Below are 18395 nucleotides of genomic sequence, written 5' to 3'. Positions count from 1 at the left end.
TTGACATATTGCATTTTTGAGGTTAGATTTCAACCCGCAGCACCCGCAGTAATTCAGAAAGTTCGTTTCGTTTGTGCCAATGGGGCATGTATTTATTTCATTTATTTAATTGTTTATATATTTAACGGTTAATATAAATAAAAGTTTGTGAATTATTATCTCGACTATGATATTTGAAAGTATTTATTTAGAAAAAAACGGGAAAAATGGAACTCGACGACACGTCACTGTTTTGATCGAAAATTCCGGTGCTAATTTGAGGTTAGGTGTCAATGTTGTTTATCAATTTATCTACAAAGTATCTGATTTCTTTATCTGATATGTACTTTTATGTCATTTTCATTACTTAAACTATTTTATTAACATTGATTAACATTTTAAATGATTATTTAACTTGATCTGACAATTATTAAAATTTGATTCTTATAAGTAAACAACTGGGTATTGTTTTAGAGATGATTATGTTTTTGATTTTTGAAATTGAATTGGTTTAAGTCAGATAATGTATCTCGTAATTTAAAATATATGAAAAAACGTTTTATAAATTTCATATAAATATAAAAGTGTAGAATATTTATATTTGGCATTTATTTTCTAAAATATTGTTTCTTTTCTTCAAACTAAAGATAATTTTTTACTTTTTACAAATAAAATGATTAGTAATTAAATGAATTAAATGAATTAAGTGAAAAGAAGCGATTTACAAGACTAAGTTGTTTTATTTTGTACAATTAGAAATGACAAAACAATTAAAGATCTTGAAAATTAATAACAAATAAATATTTAATACAGCAATATTACATTTTTACAACATTCATATTTTTCCTGAGATAAAAGAATCTTATTATAGTACATAATATTAGGTGTCTTTCTGAGGTAATCGCTCATTATTCCCCTTTATACAATATTTTCATTGTTCAACAATTATTTACAATTCAACTGTTCCAAATATTTTTTATACATATGACACAATAAATATAAAATTAATAATATATTCTCTTTTGTTTTTCTTGAGCGAATAAACAATTATTCAGACACTTATAATTTCAAAAAAGGAATATACATATTTTGTTTGGAGGACGAAAAATGATTAATTTACGAAAAAAAAAATACATTTTCACCTACCGACCCATTCGACATTTGGATAGCAATTGACAACTAACGTTTCATATTCCTTGAAAGCCTTTTCAATACCACAGTGTGGTATATAACAAACTTGATGATTTGGTTGTATTTTGCCAGCATAATACATACCGTCGATAAAAACTCTACCAATAAATAGTGGATAATTGTCTTCTGTTTCGCCTCCAGGTAGTGCATTTAATGGAACACTACCGTCCCACGATTTAATCCAATTTACCGTTTTTCCGCACAATACTTGAAAATTTGATTTATTCTGTGCACTTCCACCCCATGCCAATGTACAAATATCGCCCTCAATATTGCCCGGTGTCACAGAGCCTTCATGTTGCGCTCGGCCAACAAACGATCCACATTCCGATACTGTCACTGCATTCCTTGGCATTCCCAAATTTTCATTGTAATTTATCCAGTAATGATTTGTGTCCAACAATTGCTGTCGTATTTCCAAGCACTGTGTCTGTATTCCTGTAAACATTTATCTTTAGTTAAAAAATTAAAAAAGAGGAGAAATTGGTCATTTTGAAAATATTACCGTCGAGTACCCAACTTCCTGTTGCACCGTGAGCTGTACTGATACCAATGTAATTTATAATAAAAGGATCTTTATCTCGATAGGACATGAAGGCCTCGCATCCCTCATGGCCAACGGACAATACACCATTGTACCATTTCCATCTGAAAGCAAAAACAAATATTTTTTTAGTTTTCTATCTTTCGTTATTGGTTCATTTAAAACGCTATCCGAAAAAATTCAATTTTTTTACTTTTTTTCCGTTTTTTCTTTTTAAATTGATTTTTTATGAAGATACAAGTTGTTTTAATTTTTTCCAGACTTTCAATTTCTTACCTTATCCAAAAGGAACGTTCTTCTTCTTCGTTTAAAATATCTCTCGTTTCGACTAATGATACACTGGATTCATGATTATTTACTTTTATCGACGAAATTGTATTTTCTCGTTCGCCAAGGACAATCTATAATTATTGAGAAAAAATTCAAATTAAGAATATACCGTTGAATTAAAACAATAGGGTTGCCACAGGTCAGGAAAATCAGGCAATTCAGGGAAAAACAAAACTAAATTTTTGTGGTAACCCTGAAACAATAAAATTAAATTAAACTATAATTAATTAAGGCAATGTAGTAGATGCAAAATAATGGTATAATATCAAAAACTAACATGTCCTAAATAGATATTAATAAATTATTTAATATATAATGATTAATAAGTTATTAATATAATTATTAGTTAGTTACTAATTATTAAAAGAATTAGTAATTAATTATTGACATTATTAATTAATTATTATTATAATTATTAATGACAATAATGTGATGACTCAGCTCTGTCAAAACTATCAGTAACTATATAATTTTTAAGAAAATTATTTCAATAAATAATGCAAGATTTCGACATATGTTATAAAAGTGAAATAAGCCGTTTCATTATCTATGGTAATTGTCTTCTATTTTAGTATTTCTTTAGAGAATTTAATATTAATAATACTTCAAGTTAATATTAATTTGACATTTACCTCGTAAACTTTAGAATCATCCCCTAAATGTGTTCTCAGCGATATTCTTGCATCGTGACAGGTTTGAATACTTAAATGCACTTCTTGATTTGAAATTGGAAAGTAGCAATAATCCGTACTGTCAATTGTATTAGTGATCACTAAAATATAAAAAAAACTATATAAACAGTCTAAAAAATTAAAGTGATGACTTTATTTAATAATCTTACATCATATTTTTCAACATTTTTTTTCTATCTAATTTAAATTATTCTTTTTAGGAAAATTAATATTTGCAATAAAACATATTTACTACTTACTTTTTCAATGTATAAATAAATAAATAATTTTCTTTGAATTTTTTAATATATTGAGTCAGGTTATCAATTCCTTTCGTTGTCTCTGTAATAAAATTTATGACATCCTTTTTAAATGTCCTTGTGATATTTTATGTCAAATTGTGTATTAAATAAATTTTTAATTATAACACTTTTAGCACGTTTGTAATATTGTTGTTTGTGAAAAAAAAATAAAAAAAACAGCTGGTGTATTGGAAAGCGCCACCTGGTGAAAATATCGCAAGGCTAAAAAGCAGTGTAGCCAATGGGGGAAAAATAATTACTTCCGTTTAAAAACAGTAAATAGATCATTCTTATAAGATAACATTTTATAGAGAAGATAGATACTTAATTATCGTTTCCGATTGTATGAAACGTAAGTTGCATTTTTGTTATCGTTATAGACTAACTGGGTTTTTAATATTTCTTGTTCCTCTTGTAATTCAAATTGTCACAGTTGGCAACACTGGTTCGCTTTTTATAAAATCTATAAATCATATTACAGTCTGATCCTATCCATTATTTTTCTTGAACAAAATTAGTTTATAATCTTGACTTGAATTTCGCTTTTTTTTCTCTAGGTACTAATTTTAGTTGCTCACTTTGTCCCAAGTGTGACGAAATATTCACTTTATTGATAAAATTTAAAAAGGAATTGTCTTGAAAAACTTTAAAAAATAGCGTTTTCAAGTCCCGTATGGTCTAGTGGCTAGGATACCTGGCTTTCACCCAGGAGGCTCGGGTTCGATTCCCGGTACGGGAAAATTTTTGCACTTTTGAGATTTATTTTTTATTAACTATATCTTAATTAATTTTTTTATTTCCAATTCTAGAATGAGACGAATAAACATGCAAATTAGGTAGAAAGTTATGCTTAGATCATTTAAGAGAAATAAGTAGATTAGAAGATATTCTTAGGTCTTCATTCGCAAACTACGTCAAGCTTTTTCAGGCTGATTTTTACCCCCCCCCCCTTCGTCACATTTTTACATACAAAAATTTTTTTTTCCACACTTCGTCACACACAGCTTGACACCCCCCCCCACCCCTAGGAGTGTGACGTAGTTTATGAACGACCCCTGTAGACGAAGAAAGAAAATTACCCTTTTAATTTTTCCATATACCTGCGTTTTTAAAATTGATCCTCATTAAAAAAAAAATCCTTTTGTTATAAGGGTTCATTTTACCCCCGACAAATTTTAACAGGTGCTCTATTGTTTATTCTTGCAGGTAGAAAAACTCTTTAGAAAAACTCATTTGTTTATTAACCATACACATATACCTACAATTATCGCGTAGTATAAATATCGATTTTTTATTCAATTAACTTGACGACAATATTTCCTGTATTTTACATTCGTACATTATTAATAGTCCCTACTTATTATACGGATGAATTCGGAAAAGAAAAATCAAACATTAAAATTTATTTTTCTTTATTATTTCGCAAAAATTATTGGTTTGTGTCCTCTTGCGTTAGACGAACAAAACACTTGGAAATATTCCCTAATTTCAATTTTTTACTCGATTCTTCTTAGTTTCTTATTATTTCTTCTTTTTTTTAACGCTGTTTATACGAGGAGTAAATATTTATCATCAGCAGAGCCAAAAGTGTCATTTATTGTTGATTTATTTGTTTTTCAATTACAATGCATAACGGGCATTTCTTGTTGGTTATTATTTGCCTTGCGACAGAAGAAATTATTAAATATAATACAAATTTTTGAAAATCTTAATAAAGTGTCGGTTAAATTAGGTTTATTGGAAGTAAATCAAAAAATGATTGATAATAATATTGTAAATTACGTTTTAATTGTTAATATTTACGACTTTTTCATTCATACTTTCAATCAATTAATGTATTCAAAATTTTGGGGTTTTAATATTTTGTGGCCGTGGTTTGATTTAATATACATTCTTGGGACAAATGTTTTTCTATATTTTGTCATAATTTTACATTGTTTGCAAAGAAGATATTATTATTTAAATGCTCGGTTGGGAAAGTTGATGAAGAAACATGAATTTGAAAGTGATTTTGAAAAATTGAGGTAGATTTTTAATAATTTGATATAATAATTGCAATATTTTTCGGTACATATTGTAATTTTAATTGTAATTATTGTAATTCATATTACAATTTAATATTTATTTTACCTTAGAATTTCGAGGTCGGTAGATATTAGGTCCTTTGGTGAGTTCCATGAGACATTAAGTGATCTTGTTGAGGATTTAATAAATTTCTTTGGATTTCCGGTATTAATTACCATAACATTCTTTTTTGTTAAAACAATTCACGTCGCAAATGTTATATTATTGAATGTAAAGGAGAATAATTTCTTGTTTGCGACGAATGCTTTGTTTAAAATATTTTTGTACTTTCTACACTTCTTCTTCCTTTCCTCAATTTCGGAAACCATTTCAAGTGAGGTAATTTTTACAATAATTTACTGCTTTTATTTCTGTTATTATGAAACATTTTTTACATTTTGTTAATATTAATTTTGTGTCTCGCTTCGAAGAAAAATTACCTAAGAAGCAAATCATTTTATAAGATTATTTTTGTGTTACTGTTGCTATAATTAATTTAATTTTGCTTCTTAGGCTGCTCAACAAACATGAAAAAATATGCTAATTTTCGACGCATTAATTATTTCAATAAACAGAAAAAGAACATTAGGTATATTAAAATAAACACTATCTGGTAAATTCTCAAGTGTCACATCATTCAAATGAATAATTCAATTCAATTCACCTGAAAGCTTCTTTTTTAATTCCTCGAAAACGTGCGAAATTCTAATATACCCAAATGATATTTTTCTGAAACCAAATTGTGTTTTTTAATACACACTGATATGGTGGAAAAAAGAAAACTTTCCTTATCATTAGCCTTTCTCTATTATTATGGAAAATTAATTGGTCTATTTCCACTCGTAATGGAAAAGAATGGAACACTAAAATACTCTCAAACGGGAATTATTTATTCAATTTTAAACAGTTGTATTCATATTATTGCCTTTTTTCGATTAATCATTCATCGGGCACATATAAAATTTCCCATGGAAACTATTATATCAATTATTGCGAATAGTGTCAGTGTGACACTTAATTTTGCAATAACATTATTTTCGTGGATTATTTTTGCATTTCGCCAAAGGGAACTGTTAATTATTGTCAATGAATTCATGAGAACGAGTTTAATGGCTAGAAAATTGGGTATTTATGATAATCAATGGGAAATTGTGTGGATTATTAATAGACACTTGATAATTATAAACACTTCCTACATTGTAATATTAATTTTTGATAATGTTATTTATTCAATTTACACTGATTTCGATTGGATGTTGTGGATTCCTTATTATTTACCACAAATTATTGTGCATAATTTGATAATTCTTTTTATCACACTCCTGCAAATATTACAACGAAAATTCCGTAGATTGAATAAAAAATTGAGATATTTGTTTCTTGAGGATAATTATAATAATAGTGGATCATCAATAGTTCAATGCAGGTAAAAATTATTTTTTTTTGTACTTGATTTCTGTGTTTTCTTTTTTGGAATAAATTTTGAATGCGTAGGCATTCGGAAAAAATTTACAATTTCGGATATTTACACAATGATCTTGTCAATCTGAGTCTAATGATAATGGACGTTTTTGGATTTCTAATGTTGACACTTCTTTTATCACATTTTTTACACGTCATTTATGAATTACACGGAATATATCAGTGTGTTAGAAAGGATAATTTTCAAGAACAAGGTCTTTGGATAAGTGCAAATTATTTGATATGGTTTACTCTCATTTTACTCGAATTATTCTTCGTTGCAATTTCTTCAGGGAGTTTCATTAAAGAGGTTGAATTTTGTAACAAAAGGATTTATTTATTTACTTAGAGATATATTTCAAAAAAATTCAGTAAACTTTGAATTGTATTAGATTAAATTAAGGAAATTAAAAAACTTATATAATAATTTTTGTTTTAGGCAAATAATACAGGAAACATTCTTCATAAAATGTGGATTTACAATAGGCCAACAAATTGTCAAAAGACAGTGAGTTTTTTTCACTTTGTATTAAACTATAGAAAAGCATAGAAATAAAATTAAAAAGATCGCAAATAAAAATTTCACATTGTTATTTTATAGATTCGGAATGTTTCACAAATGTTGCTTCAAAGGAAATTGACAGTATCATTGCATGGTTTCATAAATTTAAATTATCAATTTATATTCAGGGTACGTAAAATTAAAATGAAAATAAAATTTCTCACCTTTTTCAAACGGAAATGAAACACTTAAAAAAAATAATTTCTTCGATTTTATTTGTGAATTAATAACTACATTAAATATATTTACTATTCACAGATTTTAGGAACTGTAACAACTTACTTAATAATTATGGTTCAATTAGATGATTATAAATCTGGTAAAGAAAATAATCATTAACTAAAAAAGAATATTTATAAATAAAAAAGCTTTTCTGATAAAGGTAAAAGAATTAAATTAAATCAATTAGTAAAAAATGTATTATAAATGTTTAATGATTAAGTAATAAATTAAATCATTATCTATAATTTACTATTTATGTATTATAATTTATACACTATATAACTAAATATTTATTAATCCATTAACGTAATTTTTTTAAAAAGAGTTTTAATTTTTTATACACTCTTTTTAAATGACTGTGTATAGTATTTCATTTCTTGAAAGGTCTTTCTGGATCGATATAATGACAGAACAATTTGTGTTATTGTGTTTCAACTTTTAGAATTGTTCCATTATAGAAGGAAATTATTATTTTATGTTTAGAGTGCAGAGTAAAATTGAAAAGTTCGAAAACAATCAAAACCATGGTGAAAATTTTATACGAAGAAAAATTATATTCTTCAGTTACTTTTCTTTATTACTATGCAAAAATTATAGGTCTATGTCCATTAAATTTGAATGGGAAATTAAAATTACAAACATCTTCTCTTTATCGCCTCTATGCAATTTTTCTTTCCATTTCGTATATTTTTCTCTTTATTTGGTCAATTAGGTTGAAATATACAATTATCTTTTCACATAAACAAATAATAGAAGCTACTGATCTGGTTGATATATTTGTTCACATTTCACAGTTAATAGCGACAATTTTCATATGGTTGACATTTGCATTTCGTCAAAAGAGATTGAAGAACATTGTCAAAAGTTTACAAACAACGATGAAATTTTGTCAGCAATTGAAAATATCGAGTAGTTCATTGAAAATTATGGGAATAATTCAAATTTGGTCATATTTTGTATTTTTCTATTTTACAACAGTCTTTATTGTTGATCAAACTTTTCATTGTAAAATATTCTCTCTCTATAATTTGATTTTATGGGGTTTATATCGTTATCCACATATCGTCATTCATCATGTTTATTTTCTATTTATCTCCGTACTGCAAATAATTGAACTGAAATTTTTACATTTGAATAAAATTCTCAAGAAATGTGGAGAAGAGGAAATGTTCAATTGTGCAATTTTTGGATATAGGTGACTATATAATTGTTATTAATTATCTTAAAGTTCTGAACCTTCTTTCTAAATATGAATTAGTTAATATTTTAAATAACAAAATTTATCTGAAAGTTCAAAACTCGTGGATTATTATTATTATAATTATAATTATAGAATTATATTTTGTAATTTTGTTTTACGTTTAGATTTTCATCGTTAACTGTTAAAAAAATTACAATCGCAAAACAGTTGCACAGTTATTTAATAAAAATTGTTGAGGATGTTGAAGATTTTTTTTCAGTACCAATATTGTTGATGTTAATGGTGAATTTTGTTAATACAGTTTCATCAGTTAATATAATTTATCATATAGTAATAAAAAATGCAGAATGGTATTGGATGCTATATTTATCATCGACAATGCATTTTCTTGTTTTGTTTAGTAATATTGTCGAACTTTTCTTCATTTCAACTGCTTCTGGAAGTATTTCCAACGAGGTATTTATAATTTTTATGCCGACTGATTTTTGTTTGCTTTTCAGTAAATTGATTATAGTTATTCTTTTTTTTGTGCAAATAGGCAAATAACACTGGTATTGCTCTTTGTAAGTTGTGGACAAATTCAAAATCAAATCGGATGTATTCGGTAAGATTTTCTAAAAAAGTCTTTGTGAGAATATTTTCTAGTTTGAAACTTTGATTTTAAAGTAAACTTTTCTAAAATTCGGATTGTTAAGAATAAGTTTTAATTTAATTGTAGAGATGCGTTTCGTTTAGCAAACATTTAGTTTCAGATTAAAAGTGTTCTACTTTATTTACTTAGAAATAAATTGAAAATTTCATTGCATGGATTGATCGATCTAGACTATGAATATCTATACAAGGTACAAATTTTCTTCTTCTTGTAAATACTTGAGATAGGTGTGTTTATTGCAGAAATACATTATTTTTATTTTCTTTATAGATCTTTGGAATTGTTTTAACATATCTAGTAATTGTACTGCAATTTGATTACAAAGGAAATTAGAAATTTTTCAACAAATTTTCCTGTTTTTTAATTCTTTTGAAAAATTCTTTTAAAGGTTTATTTATAACTTTATTTATAACTTTATAAGTTAATTTAAAAATAATTCAATTTATACCTTTAATAATCGATAAAAACTGATTTTTATACATCAACGGTGCTGTGTCATCACTGACGAAATTTCTGTCGGGTTTTAAACTTGCAAATGGATTTTTTTGCGGTTCCATTATTACCTGAACATTACACAATGATTTTATTGTCGCGATATCTTGTGGTATTTCCTTTTCCGTGTAAGCTGTGATAACAACTGGAATTTTTAAATTTGAAAATTTTTTTATAGTCAGTGGCCACGTATCGTTTCCGTTAAATCCTGTTTTTCGATAAAGTCCCGGATTAAATAGACAGACAATATCTGTTTCTGGTGACTTGATTTCATGATAGAGTTTTCCTTGATTAAAAGTAACGTTTATTTGTCTACCGCTATCACGACAGTATTTGCAAATTTTGATATTTTTTTGTAAAAAATTGACCAAAATTTCTGGTATTTGTAACTCTGGCCCAGTGAATGTCAGGGATAAATTTTTAAGATTCGGTAGATAGTGAAGAAATACTTTCTCCCAAATTCGAAAATTCCAGCATTCAAATTGAAATTCTGCGCCTATCACGTGAATAGAAATATTTTTCATTATTTGCCAATTATTAAAACTTTTTTGAATTGCAAGTAAAGTTGTTAGTGGAATTGTTGCGATGTGTGATAGACTTGCATATGAATGACAATCCATTTTTTTATAATACTCCGACGAGGAGAATAAATCTGATATTAAGTCATCCATAGATTCTGGTAGAGAATTTGCTTCCTAAGAAATGAGAACAAGTTTTTAATTTTAAAAATTGAATGTAACTTTTTGTTTTTATTTTTTATTTTCTGAATTTTATGTTGAATTTTAATTAGATTTGAATTTTATAAATACCTTGTAAATTCGATTTGGCAGTTTTGGAGTAACTGATCCATGATGTTTTTGAAGGTAAATAATTCTGTGGAAGAGTTTAAATTGATTGCACCATTGATTATGATCTTGTTGATGATCTTTAGAGCAATAAAAATCCATTTTACATTCTGGACAATGCATCAGATTGTTTTCGCTGTGACATTGTCGACATAATCGAGGGTATAGAATAATTTCCTTTTCCCATAAATCTAATTTTCGTTGTAAACTCTGTTCAATTATTTCTATTAATTTTACTCGAAAAGTTCTGTATTCATCGGGTGACAGATCCTTTGCTAAAGATAAACCCCTATTTTTACTGCAAACTTCTGTTAGAATTTTACATAAATTTCTATGATCCATTAAATTCTCCTTTCGGTGATTATCCTGAAAAGTAATTTTCAAGTTTTTGTATTAATTTCTGTTTTGTTTGTTTATTTATTTTTGTGAAAAAATTTTGTATGTTTAAATTAAATCTTACTGAACAATATGACACCATTTGACAATTTTCACAAGTAATTGATACATCACATATTTCCATGCACACTAAGCAAAGATTGTAAGCAAAAATTGTACGAGGTCGAAAATTAAATTCAAAATCTTCTTCTTCTTCTTCTTTAAAAATTATGTCGTTAGCATTTGGTTCTAGGAACGGAAAATTTAATCTTGCAATAATGTCAATTGTATTGTTCAACAAATTGACATTTTGAGTTGAAGTCTTTTCTAAATCATTTTTTAAAGCGACACTATTATTCGAATGTTGTTTTAAAACATTTTTTCTTCTTTTATCCTTTTTGCGACCCATTTTGTTTTATATGCTGAAAAATAAAAATTTGTCTAAAAAAATTGAAAAGCTTTAAAAATATAAAGAATACAAAATTAAAATTTATAAAAATTATGAGAAACAGCAAGAAAAAATTGTTAAAATTCTTTTTTATAACTTTTGAAATTCTTACAAATTTTTCTTGGGAAAATAAAATTATTTTTAGCTTTTGGATAACGTAATAAGATTATGTCACAGATTCACTGACAAAATTTTACTCTATGGAAAAAGCTGTAATTAATAAAATAAAGTAGAAAAAAATAAAAAATATTGAATTTGCACTTTTATCATAAAAATTAAAAATAAATAATTACTATTATTATTAATGAATAAATTTATATAATTATTGAATATCTCCTAATATAATTTAATTTTTAAAAATTAATTTATTACAAAATGATTATAATAAATTAAATTAATTTATTTACAAAATAAATCAACTCACCAAAAGTAAATTACAAAAGTGGAAAATCCTTAAATTGATGGCAACTTTAATAACATTTACCACTTTTTTACTATAAATTATTTTTATTTATTTACATGTAAATATTCAAATAATTTTGAATTTAATTTCCACTAATCTTCACTTTATGAGTCGTTTAATTAATTGCTATTATTAACTTGATGTTCAATTTGTAATTAAACGTGAAAATTAATTAGTCTTTAGTTAGTGAAATTTGAAATGAAAAACTAATAATGCAATTAATTATAAATTAAAAATTTTTTTTTTTGAATTAATTTTTATTGATTTCAATTTAAAAATAAAAATCATTCTCTTTGAATAGATCATTCAATGAGATACAAAAGACTTTGACTGGCCGTTGTCTTTAGCAAAAGGTAGAACTGCATTTAACTTCAAAAAAAGACAAAGATAACATCTCATGCGCCAAGTGAGAATGGGCACAATGCCCATTTAATTTAGAAACACTAAATGCAATTTTATTTCAAGATTTTCCATTTAACATTTTTTGTTTTTTAATTTTTATGTATGTATTAGCGCCATTTTTTCCTCTTGTCGTAGTCAATTGCTTGACCCCCCCCCCCCTCCCCCTCAAGAGGCTACGTGGTTTATGGATGGCCCCTTATGATCATAAACTTAGCTCTTGTCTATTTTAGCTTTAAATATATACATAGAAATTGAAATACAATAACGTCTTTTAATAGACCACATGTCTTTTTTTCCACATTTAAAATTTTAATTAATTTTAATGAGTTAATTATTAACAATAACAATTACTATCTAAAATATTTATTAATTTAATTAAAATTAATTTTAATTAACTATTTTCATTTATTTTTTTTTAAATATAATTCAGTAAAAAAGTTAATTACAAGTTATTTATATTTATTTCTATATATATATATTATTATTATTCATTGATTTATTTCATTATCTTGGTTTTTTTAGATAAAAATGATACATTTTTAATGTATGATCTACAATAATTTTGTTTATATATTAATTTTTTTTTTATTAATACTTTAATAGGTAGTTCTTAAACTAATCAATCAATATTATCTGTTAATTTTATCAATAGAGTGTTTAAAGTATAAACAATAACCAAGAACTGATAATAATTGAAAAAAACAAAAAAAATTCGCGCACTTTTGAGAGGCAAACCGTTTAGCCCACATGCAAGACTGGTTGCATTTACACCAATTGCCACGTGTCCACGTGTATGTCATGTATGTGTGTGTGTGTTTATAAGTTGTTTAACGTTTCCAGGCGTTCTGTCGGCACACCTTTAATTTGTCTTTTAAATATTATACGTAACAAAAAAGAAGCATTAGAAATTTTACAATTCTTCCACTCTGACATTATTAGAAAAACTCTTTTTCACATTCAAGTGTCATTCGATTATGGATAAACATGTAAACACAAAATTGAGGTACGTTTGTTTTTAAAAGCGGCTTTTCAGGTTATGTTTCACAAGTTCGGTGTATTATTTTTCATCACGCATTAAAAATATCACCTCAACATTATTATTTTTCAAAATCATCACACAGTAAATAAAAAGTGTTTTACATTATTGTGTCAAAGTTACAATTATTCATGTTAACGGACTCATTAAATAAGTTCATCGCTTTTAAATGGACGTGTATGAATGACAGGAAAATCATTTCTTCATTACGAGTAAGTGTTATTATTTTTCTTTATAAAATTAAATTTTGGAAACATGTGTATAGTGAATTGTAAAATAATCGTAAAATTGTTTATGAATTTGTTGAAATCGTTGAAATGATTGATTTCCTGTTAAAGTATTTAATAATACAGAATTTCAATTTTTTTTAGTGTGGATATATTTTTTTCCTTGTTTCTTGCATGTGTATAAATATTTGAATTGTGGAAGCTAAACATTCTTTGTGTTTCGTGAATAACATTATCGTTTATTGTTCTGAGGTAATAGAAATTGATTTCGAGAGTGAGACATGGCATTCTTTTTTTAATATCGGAGTTGGATAGGTAAAGGAGATAGTGCTTATCTTTAAATATACTTTGTTGCATGAGTTTATATGACAAATTTTGTAAAAACTGGCTAAATTATTTTTTTTAATAATATTTTCGTCAGAAAGAATTACTTCAATGTGAGTAAAAATTATTATTGTAAATATTCGGAAATTTATTTGCACGTGCAATATTTTGTTTTTTGCATTATTAATACATTTGAAATTGAAATTTGCTTGTAATATTTTTAGGTGACATTTACATTTTAATAATATTCTAAATTCTTAATACATTTTGTTGACTGTCGTTCTTTTAACAATTGCATTTCTTGGAAATTTTTAAGTGTTGGGGAAAATTTGTAATTATAAGTATGGTTAGTTTATTTTTTATTAACTAAATTTAGAAATAGATTTCAATCTTGAATTAAATTGGGTTTGATAGTCTCAATTCGGATTTTAACAACGAATCTATAAATGATTCAATTCGTGAGCTTGTCTGCTTTTAATTACATAACATTTGTCTGATATTTTAAATAAATACTTGTCTCTTAATTAATAGTACTGTGAAACTTGTTTGATATTTTTTTTCTGTAATCGTAGTTTTGTAATTTGTAATCTTAATTTTCTAGTATTGTGATTGTAATATTTTAATTTCATCTATTGTATTATAATCGATTTTCAGTAATTGAATGAGATTAAGAAGTAAGTATTTGATCAATATTAAATCTAAGCAAAACGGTGAAATATTGTTATCTTGGACAAAGCAGAATAAGAAAAAAGAGGTATTAATAGAATGAGAGAAAATGCGTTATCAGTCTAAGCGAATTTGTTTTTGAAAACAATTTTCTCTATTTAGTATTTACATAAATGGAATATTATCTAAATTGTCGTTTTTTTCCAGTGCTTTCTGGTGACGGAAATATTAATTTCAAGGACCTGAATCATGCAGACGAAGAAGCACGAGATTCAGGGAAAAACAGCAAGCTACGTCATAGAAAAGCAAGAAATTCTCTATTGGAAAAAATGGTTGGTTCAGGAAGTGGAGAGCCACTTGAACAGAATGTCGAGGACATTAAAATGGAATTGGAGATCGACTCGGAGAGCGAAAGCATTGACGAGGACACGCAACGACTGATACCGACCAGTTTACCAAAAGTCGATGTTAAAGGCCTTAATCATAATAATTCTGTGAATAAAACGACAGACAATTTATATCAAAATGATAAGGACGAGAGTGTCTGGTCCATTTCTATTCAAATGTTTATACCTTTTTTACTTGCTGGATTTGGAATGGTGGCGGCAAGTTTGCTGCTCGACGTTGTACAGGTAATATTTTTAGACAATTGAAAATGGAAAAGAAAATTGAATTTAGAAATGTGGGAAAAAAAGTGAATCTGTTTTTTCTTTTTCAGCACTGGGAGGTCTATCAGAATGTATCGGAAGTGTATATACTCGTTCCTGCCTTGTTAGGTTTAAAAGGCAATTTAGAAATGACATTAGCGTCACGTCTTTCGACGCAGGCAAATCTGGGTCATATGGACACAAGGAGTCAGCAATGGACATTAATTGTCGGCAATCTTGCATTAATACAATGTCAGGCAATGGTTGTCGGTATGCTGGCGTCATTGGCCGCCGTCGCTTTGGGATGGTTACCAGAAGCGAAATTCGACATTCATCATGGCCTTATTCTTGGAGCAAGTGCACTGGTCACTGCCTCGGTTGCGAGTTTTGTTCTTGGACTCGTCATGTCCGCGGTTATTCTCCTCTCGCGGCAAATGAACATCAATCCAGACAATGTAGCGACTCCGATTGCAGCATCCTTGGGAGATTTAACGACTCTTGCTCTACTCTCTTGGATTGCTTCACTTTTGTACAATGCGATAGGTAAAATATCTTGAACTACTTAATTATTTGACTATTAATTTCTTTATCTTCGTCTCCTGCTTTTCAACAGGGTTTTAACATTAATGTGAAAAATCAGTCAGGAAAAAATATAGAAATCAGGAAAAAGTCAGGGAGAAACAAAATTAATCTTTTACGACAACCTTGTTTAACCTTTTTCAATTGTTATTCAATTTTTTTCTAATTTTAGGTACAGCGCCTTGGATTGCGCCAACTTTAATTGTAATTTGCCTCTTTTTGACTCCACTATGGGGTTATATTGCTGCGAAAAATCCCTTCACCAAAGAAGTATTGAATGACAGTTGGACGCCAGTGATTTTAGCTATGATAATTAGTAGTTTCGGTGGACTTATTTTGGATTATACAATTTCAAATTATAAAGGTATCGCTGTCTTTCAATTGGTTATAAATGGCGTTGGTGGGAATCTCGTTGCCGTCCAATCAAGTAGAATTTCCACCGATCTTCATAAACAACAAGGAATGGGAATTCGAGAGATGCCAAAAATTTGTGTCAGTCCGTTTCATGTATTTTTTGCTGCAGGTAAATTAAATTTCATATTTCCTTCACCCAACGTTATTTCTTATTTTCTAAATGTAAAAAAAATTATTACTGCAAAATATTTTTTTTCTCTTTCAATTAGGAGGACACGCGAGAACAGCAAGAGTTCTGTTAATGATGGTGATACCAGGGCATTTAATCTTCAGTTACACTATCAGTTATTTACAAGCGGGTCATACATCCTTTACGCCTATTTTTCTCACTATTTACTTGATATGCGCATTTTTGCAGGTATTTAAATTTATTATTCGAATAAATGAAAACCGGCAAAGTTCACAACGTTTATAAATAACTATTGAAGGAAAAAATAGTTGTTGAGAAAAATTTGCTTGGAAAAATATTTTTTTCTTCTAAATTTTTAATTATAAATGTGAGAAAGAATCTGAATAGTAGAAATTTCACTTAGAAAATAATTTTAATTTCAATCGTAAAGTTTTATTGATTTCGATTTTATTTTTATTACTTAATATTTATTTTATTTATTATTACACCATTTTGCGTATTTCATTTACTTTGTTAATTTAATTCATTAGTAGTTATTAAAAAAATGTAAACAGTTTAATTTGAGTATAAAATGATTTATTGCAGGTTATATTATTGTTGTACATTGCTCAATTAATGGTCGTTTGGATGTGGACAAAAGGAATGGATCCCGATAATTCAGCGATACCGTATCTAACGGCAGCTGGTGATCTTATCGGAACAGCTTTTCTCGGTATTGCATTTCATATTCTTAATGCTATTGGTGATGGTGACTCGGACGTTGGTGATTGAATGAATGAAATATTTTTTTATTACTCTCTCTCGATTGTACTGGACATATCTTTACTTCTCGTAAAAATGTTATATTAGTCTTTTAAAAAGAAAGAAACAAAACGATATTTATTTATTATATTCCAGTTTTTGACGATATTTGTCTTGAAAGTAGGATTTATGTGAACCAATTTATTTTATTCATAAAAAAAGAGGTGCTATATTGTCTAAAGAAGTTTAATCAATTTCTTTTTTTTTACGAAAGAATATTTTTGATAGAAATTTTTGGACAAAAATAATTTGTTTTTGCTGAAGGAATACAGTTAAAAAAAATTAATTAGATAAGATAGCACTCGATAGTTGGAAATTTATTTTAGAAATTTGTTTTCTAATTGTCAGTGTAATATGATTTTTTAACTCTTGTGAGTTTAATAAGTCAATTTTGCATGTGTACTTATAAATTGTCTTAGGTATTTTTTTTTTTGAAAAAGGAACAATTTTTATTGCTTCTTAAGATTTAATCTTTTGAGCAGGATATTTTTATTCGAAATATTATGATTGTAATATTATATATAATATAATGTTTTTGTTTACTTGGATTTAGTAAGTTGTTTAAATATTTAGTTATTTACAATTTACATCTATTCTTTAAGTATTATTATGTGAATTATGTGAATGTAGACATTTTTGATTGTTTTCAATTTGTGTCACTTTCAATTTTATTACATTTATGTGCCATTTTCAGGCCAGAAGAAATTATAACTTTATTAAATAAAAGTTGGGTAAGAATTCCTGAAGTGGGCCCCTATTTTTCATTGGGTCGGTGGATTTTTCTCATTCTTATATGTTTCGATAGCCTATGATGGCATAATAAAAACTTGTAAATAGTTTTCCGAAATTCGAATATTTGCCAAAGTTATTCAAGGTCAAAGTTATTTGTAGCGTTTTAGTAAATAGCTAATTACTCGCGATCGGATGAACCGATTTTAATAAAAATTGGAGGAGAGTTTACCTAAAGAATTGTACTTTAGATAAATGATCAAAATTTTAATTAAAAAATATAATTTGTTTAAGTAAATTAACTTTTCAATTTTTGGGGTTAAAAAAAAATTTGTTCTCCATCTTTTTTTTGGATTTTTTTTTAATAATCAAATAGAGAATACTTTTAAGATTTTATTTCAACAATAAAAAAGTGGGATTCTCTATCACTTTAGAAAATATAATATTTTTAGTTACAAAATTTTTTGAAAAGTTAAAGAAATTTGAAGCAAAACAAATGAATGAACTAAACTTGGTTGGTTAAAATTGTCGAGTTTAGTTCATTCATTTGTTTTGCTTCAAATTTCTTTAACTTTTCAAAAAAATTTGTAACTAAAATATTATATTTTCTAAAGTGATAGAGAATCCCACTTTTTTAT

General features: G+C 26.9%; 6 protein-coding genes and 1 non-coding gene across 11 annotated transcripts in view; 5 read left to right on the top strand and 2 right to left on the bottom strand.

The window, feature by feature from the left end:
- The window catches only part of LOC122508215 (histone deacetylase 4), a 153617-nt gene that overhangs the window by 8194 nt on the left and 127028 nt on the right, over window positions 1-18395 (top strand). Inside the window, exon 1 of one of the 2 annotated variants that reach the window (XM_043621424.1) lies at window positions 138-261. The exons of the other annotated variant lie outside the window; for it this stretch is intronic. The gene's annotated coding sequence lies outside the window, so the exon portion shown is untranslated. Of the gene's footprint in view, window positions 1-137; window positions 262-18395 lie in introns of those variants that run through there. 2 annotated transcript variants of the gene reach the window in all.
- On the bottom strand, window positions 700-3226 carry LOC122508222. Its single transcript, XM_043621443.1, has 5 exons — window positions 2976-3226; window positions 2677-2816; window positions 1991-2115; window positions 1676-1818; window positions 700-1608 (listed from the first exon to the last, which is right to left on the bottom strand). Coding segments are annotated over exons 1-5 (900 nt in total). The 5' UTR covers window positions 2977-3226; the 3' UTR covers window positions 700-1117.
- On the top strand, window positions 3685-3756 carry Trnae-uuc. The gene has a single exon. It is a non-coding gene; the product is annotated as a tRNA-Glu (tRNA).
- LOC122508224 lies at window positions 4948-7479 on the top strand. Its single transcript, XM_043621445.1, has 5 exons — window positions 4948-5041; window positions 5153-5420; window positions 6982-7050; window positions 7144-7233; window positions 7363-7479. The coding sequence occupies exons 1-5, from the start codon at window positions 5001-5003 to the stop codon at window positions 7441-7443; spliced, it is 549 nt and encodes a 182-aa protein (XP_043477380.1). The 5' UTR covers window positions 4948-5000; the 3' UTR covers window positions 7444-7479.
- On the top strand, window positions 7691-9349 carry LOC122508221. Its single transcript, XM_043621442.1, has 4 exons — window positions 7691-8521; window positions 8692-8983; window positions 9066-9131; window positions 9309-9349. Exons 1-4 carry the CDS (start codon window positions 7851-7853, stop codon window positions 9312-9314), a joined length of 1035 nt encoding a protein of 344 aa, XP_043477377.1. The 5' UTR covers window positions 7691-7850; the 3' UTR covers window positions 9315-9349.
- On the bottom strand, window positions 9607-11878 carry LOC122508219. Its single transcript, XM_043621439.1, has 4 exons — window positions 11764-11878; window positions 10977-11313; window positions 10481-10882; window positions 9607-10366 (listed from the first exon to the last, which is right to left on the bottom strand). Exons 2-4 carry the CDS (start codon window positions 11298-11300, stop codon window positions 9617-9619), a joined length of 1476 nt encoding a protein of 491 aa, XP_043477374.1. The 5' UTR covers window positions 11301-11313; window positions 11764-11878; the 3' UTR covers window positions 9607-9616.
- LOC122508217 (solute carrier family 41 member 1-like) lies at window positions 13012-17851 on the top strand. Of its 4 annotated transcripts, XM_043621435.1 has the most exons (7): window positions 13771-13904; window positions 14446-14465; window positions 14665-15089; window positions 15176-15647; window positions 15856-16206; window positions 16307-16455; window positions 16813-17851. In XM_043621435.1, the coding sequence occupies exons 2-7, from the start codon at window positions 14453-14455 to the stop codon at window positions 16996-16998; spliced, it is 1596 nt and encodes a 531-aa protein (XP_043477370.1). In that variant the 5' UTR covers window positions 13771-13904; window positions 14446-14452; the 3' UTR covers window positions 16999-17851. The 4 variants fall into 4 exon arrangements, with proteins under 4 accessions (XP_043477372.1, XP_043477371.1, XP_043477373.1 ...); XM_043621437.1 differs by lacking the exons at window positions 13771-13904; window positions 14446-14465 and adding an exon at window positions 13012-13207 and having other exon boundaries at window positions 16813-17850; XM_043621436.1 differs by lacking the exons at window positions 13771-13904; window positions 14446-14465 and adding an exon at window positions 13012-13452 and having other exon boundaries at window positions 16813-17850.

Source organism: Leptopilina heterotoma, unplaced genomic scaffold, assembly GCF_015476425.1.
Source record: "Leptopilina heterotoma isolate Lh14 unplaced genomic scaffold, ASM1547642v1 Lhet_53, whole genome shotgun sequence".
NCBI lineage: Eukaryota > Metazoa > Arthropoda > Insecta > Hymenoptera > Figitidae > Leptopilina > Leptopilina heterotoma.
This window is presented reverse-complemented; position numbering and strand designations above follow the sequence as displayed.

Excerpts from the sequence above, each read along its gene's own strand:
- LOC122508222 (XM_043621443.1), bottom strand. Across the intron at positions 1,819-1,990 it reads GAACGTTCCTTTTGGATAAG|ATGGAAATGGTACAATGGTG; the intron begins GTAAGAAATTGA and ends TTTTGCTTTCAG. Across the intron at positions 1,609-1,675 it reads AGGAAGTTGGGTACTCGACG|GAATACAGACACAGTGCTTG; the intron begins GTAATATTTTCA and ends AAATGTTTACAG.
- LOC122508224 (XM_043621445.1), top strand. The coding sequence starts at position 5,001 with ATGAAGAAACATGAATTTGAAAGTGATTTTGAAAAATTGAG. Across the intron at positions 5,042-5,152 it reads AGTGATTTTGAAAAATTGAG|AATTTCGAGGTCGGTAGATA; the intron begins GTAGATTTTTAA and ends ATTTTACCTTAG. Across the intron at positions 7,234-7,362 it reads ATTATCAATTTATATTCAGG|ATTTTAGGAACTGTAACAAC; the intron begins GTACGTAAAATT and ends TACTATTCACAG.
- LOC122508221 (XM_043621442.1), top strand. The coding sequence starts at position 7,851 with ATGGTGAAAATTTTATACGAAGAAAAATTATATTCTTCAGTTACTTTT. Across the intron at positions 8,522-8,691 it reads TGTGCAATTTTTGGATATAG|ATTTTCATCGTTAACTGTTA; the intron begins GTGACTATATAA and ends TTTTACGTTTAG. Across the intron at positions 8,984-9,065 it reads CTGGAAGTATTTCCAACGAG|GCAAATAACACTGGTATTGC; the intron begins GTATTTATAATT and ends TTGTGCAAATAG.
- LOC122508219 (XM_043621439.1), bottom strand. The coding sequence starts at position 11,300 with ATGGGTCGCAAAAAGGATAAAAGAAGAAAAAATGTTTTAAAACAACAT. Across the intron at positions 10,883-10,976 it reads AAATGGTGTCATATTGTTCA|GATAATCACCGAAAGGAGAA; the intron begins GTAAGATTTAAT and ends ATTACTTTTCAG. Across the intron at positions 10,367-10,480 it reads TGCCAAATCGAATTTACAAG|GAAGCAAATTCTCTACCAGA; the intron begins GTATTTATAAAA and ends CTCATTTCTTAG.
- LOC122508217 (XM_043621435.1), top strand. Across the intron at positions 15,648-15,855 it reads ACTTTTGTACAATGCGATAG|GTACAGCGCCTTGGATTGCG; the intron begins GTAAAATATCTT and ends TTCTAATTTTAG. Across the intron at positions 16,207-16,306 it reads TCATGTATTTTTTGCTGCAG|GAGGACACGCGAGAACAGCA; the intron begins GTAAATTAAATT and ends TCTTTCAATTAG.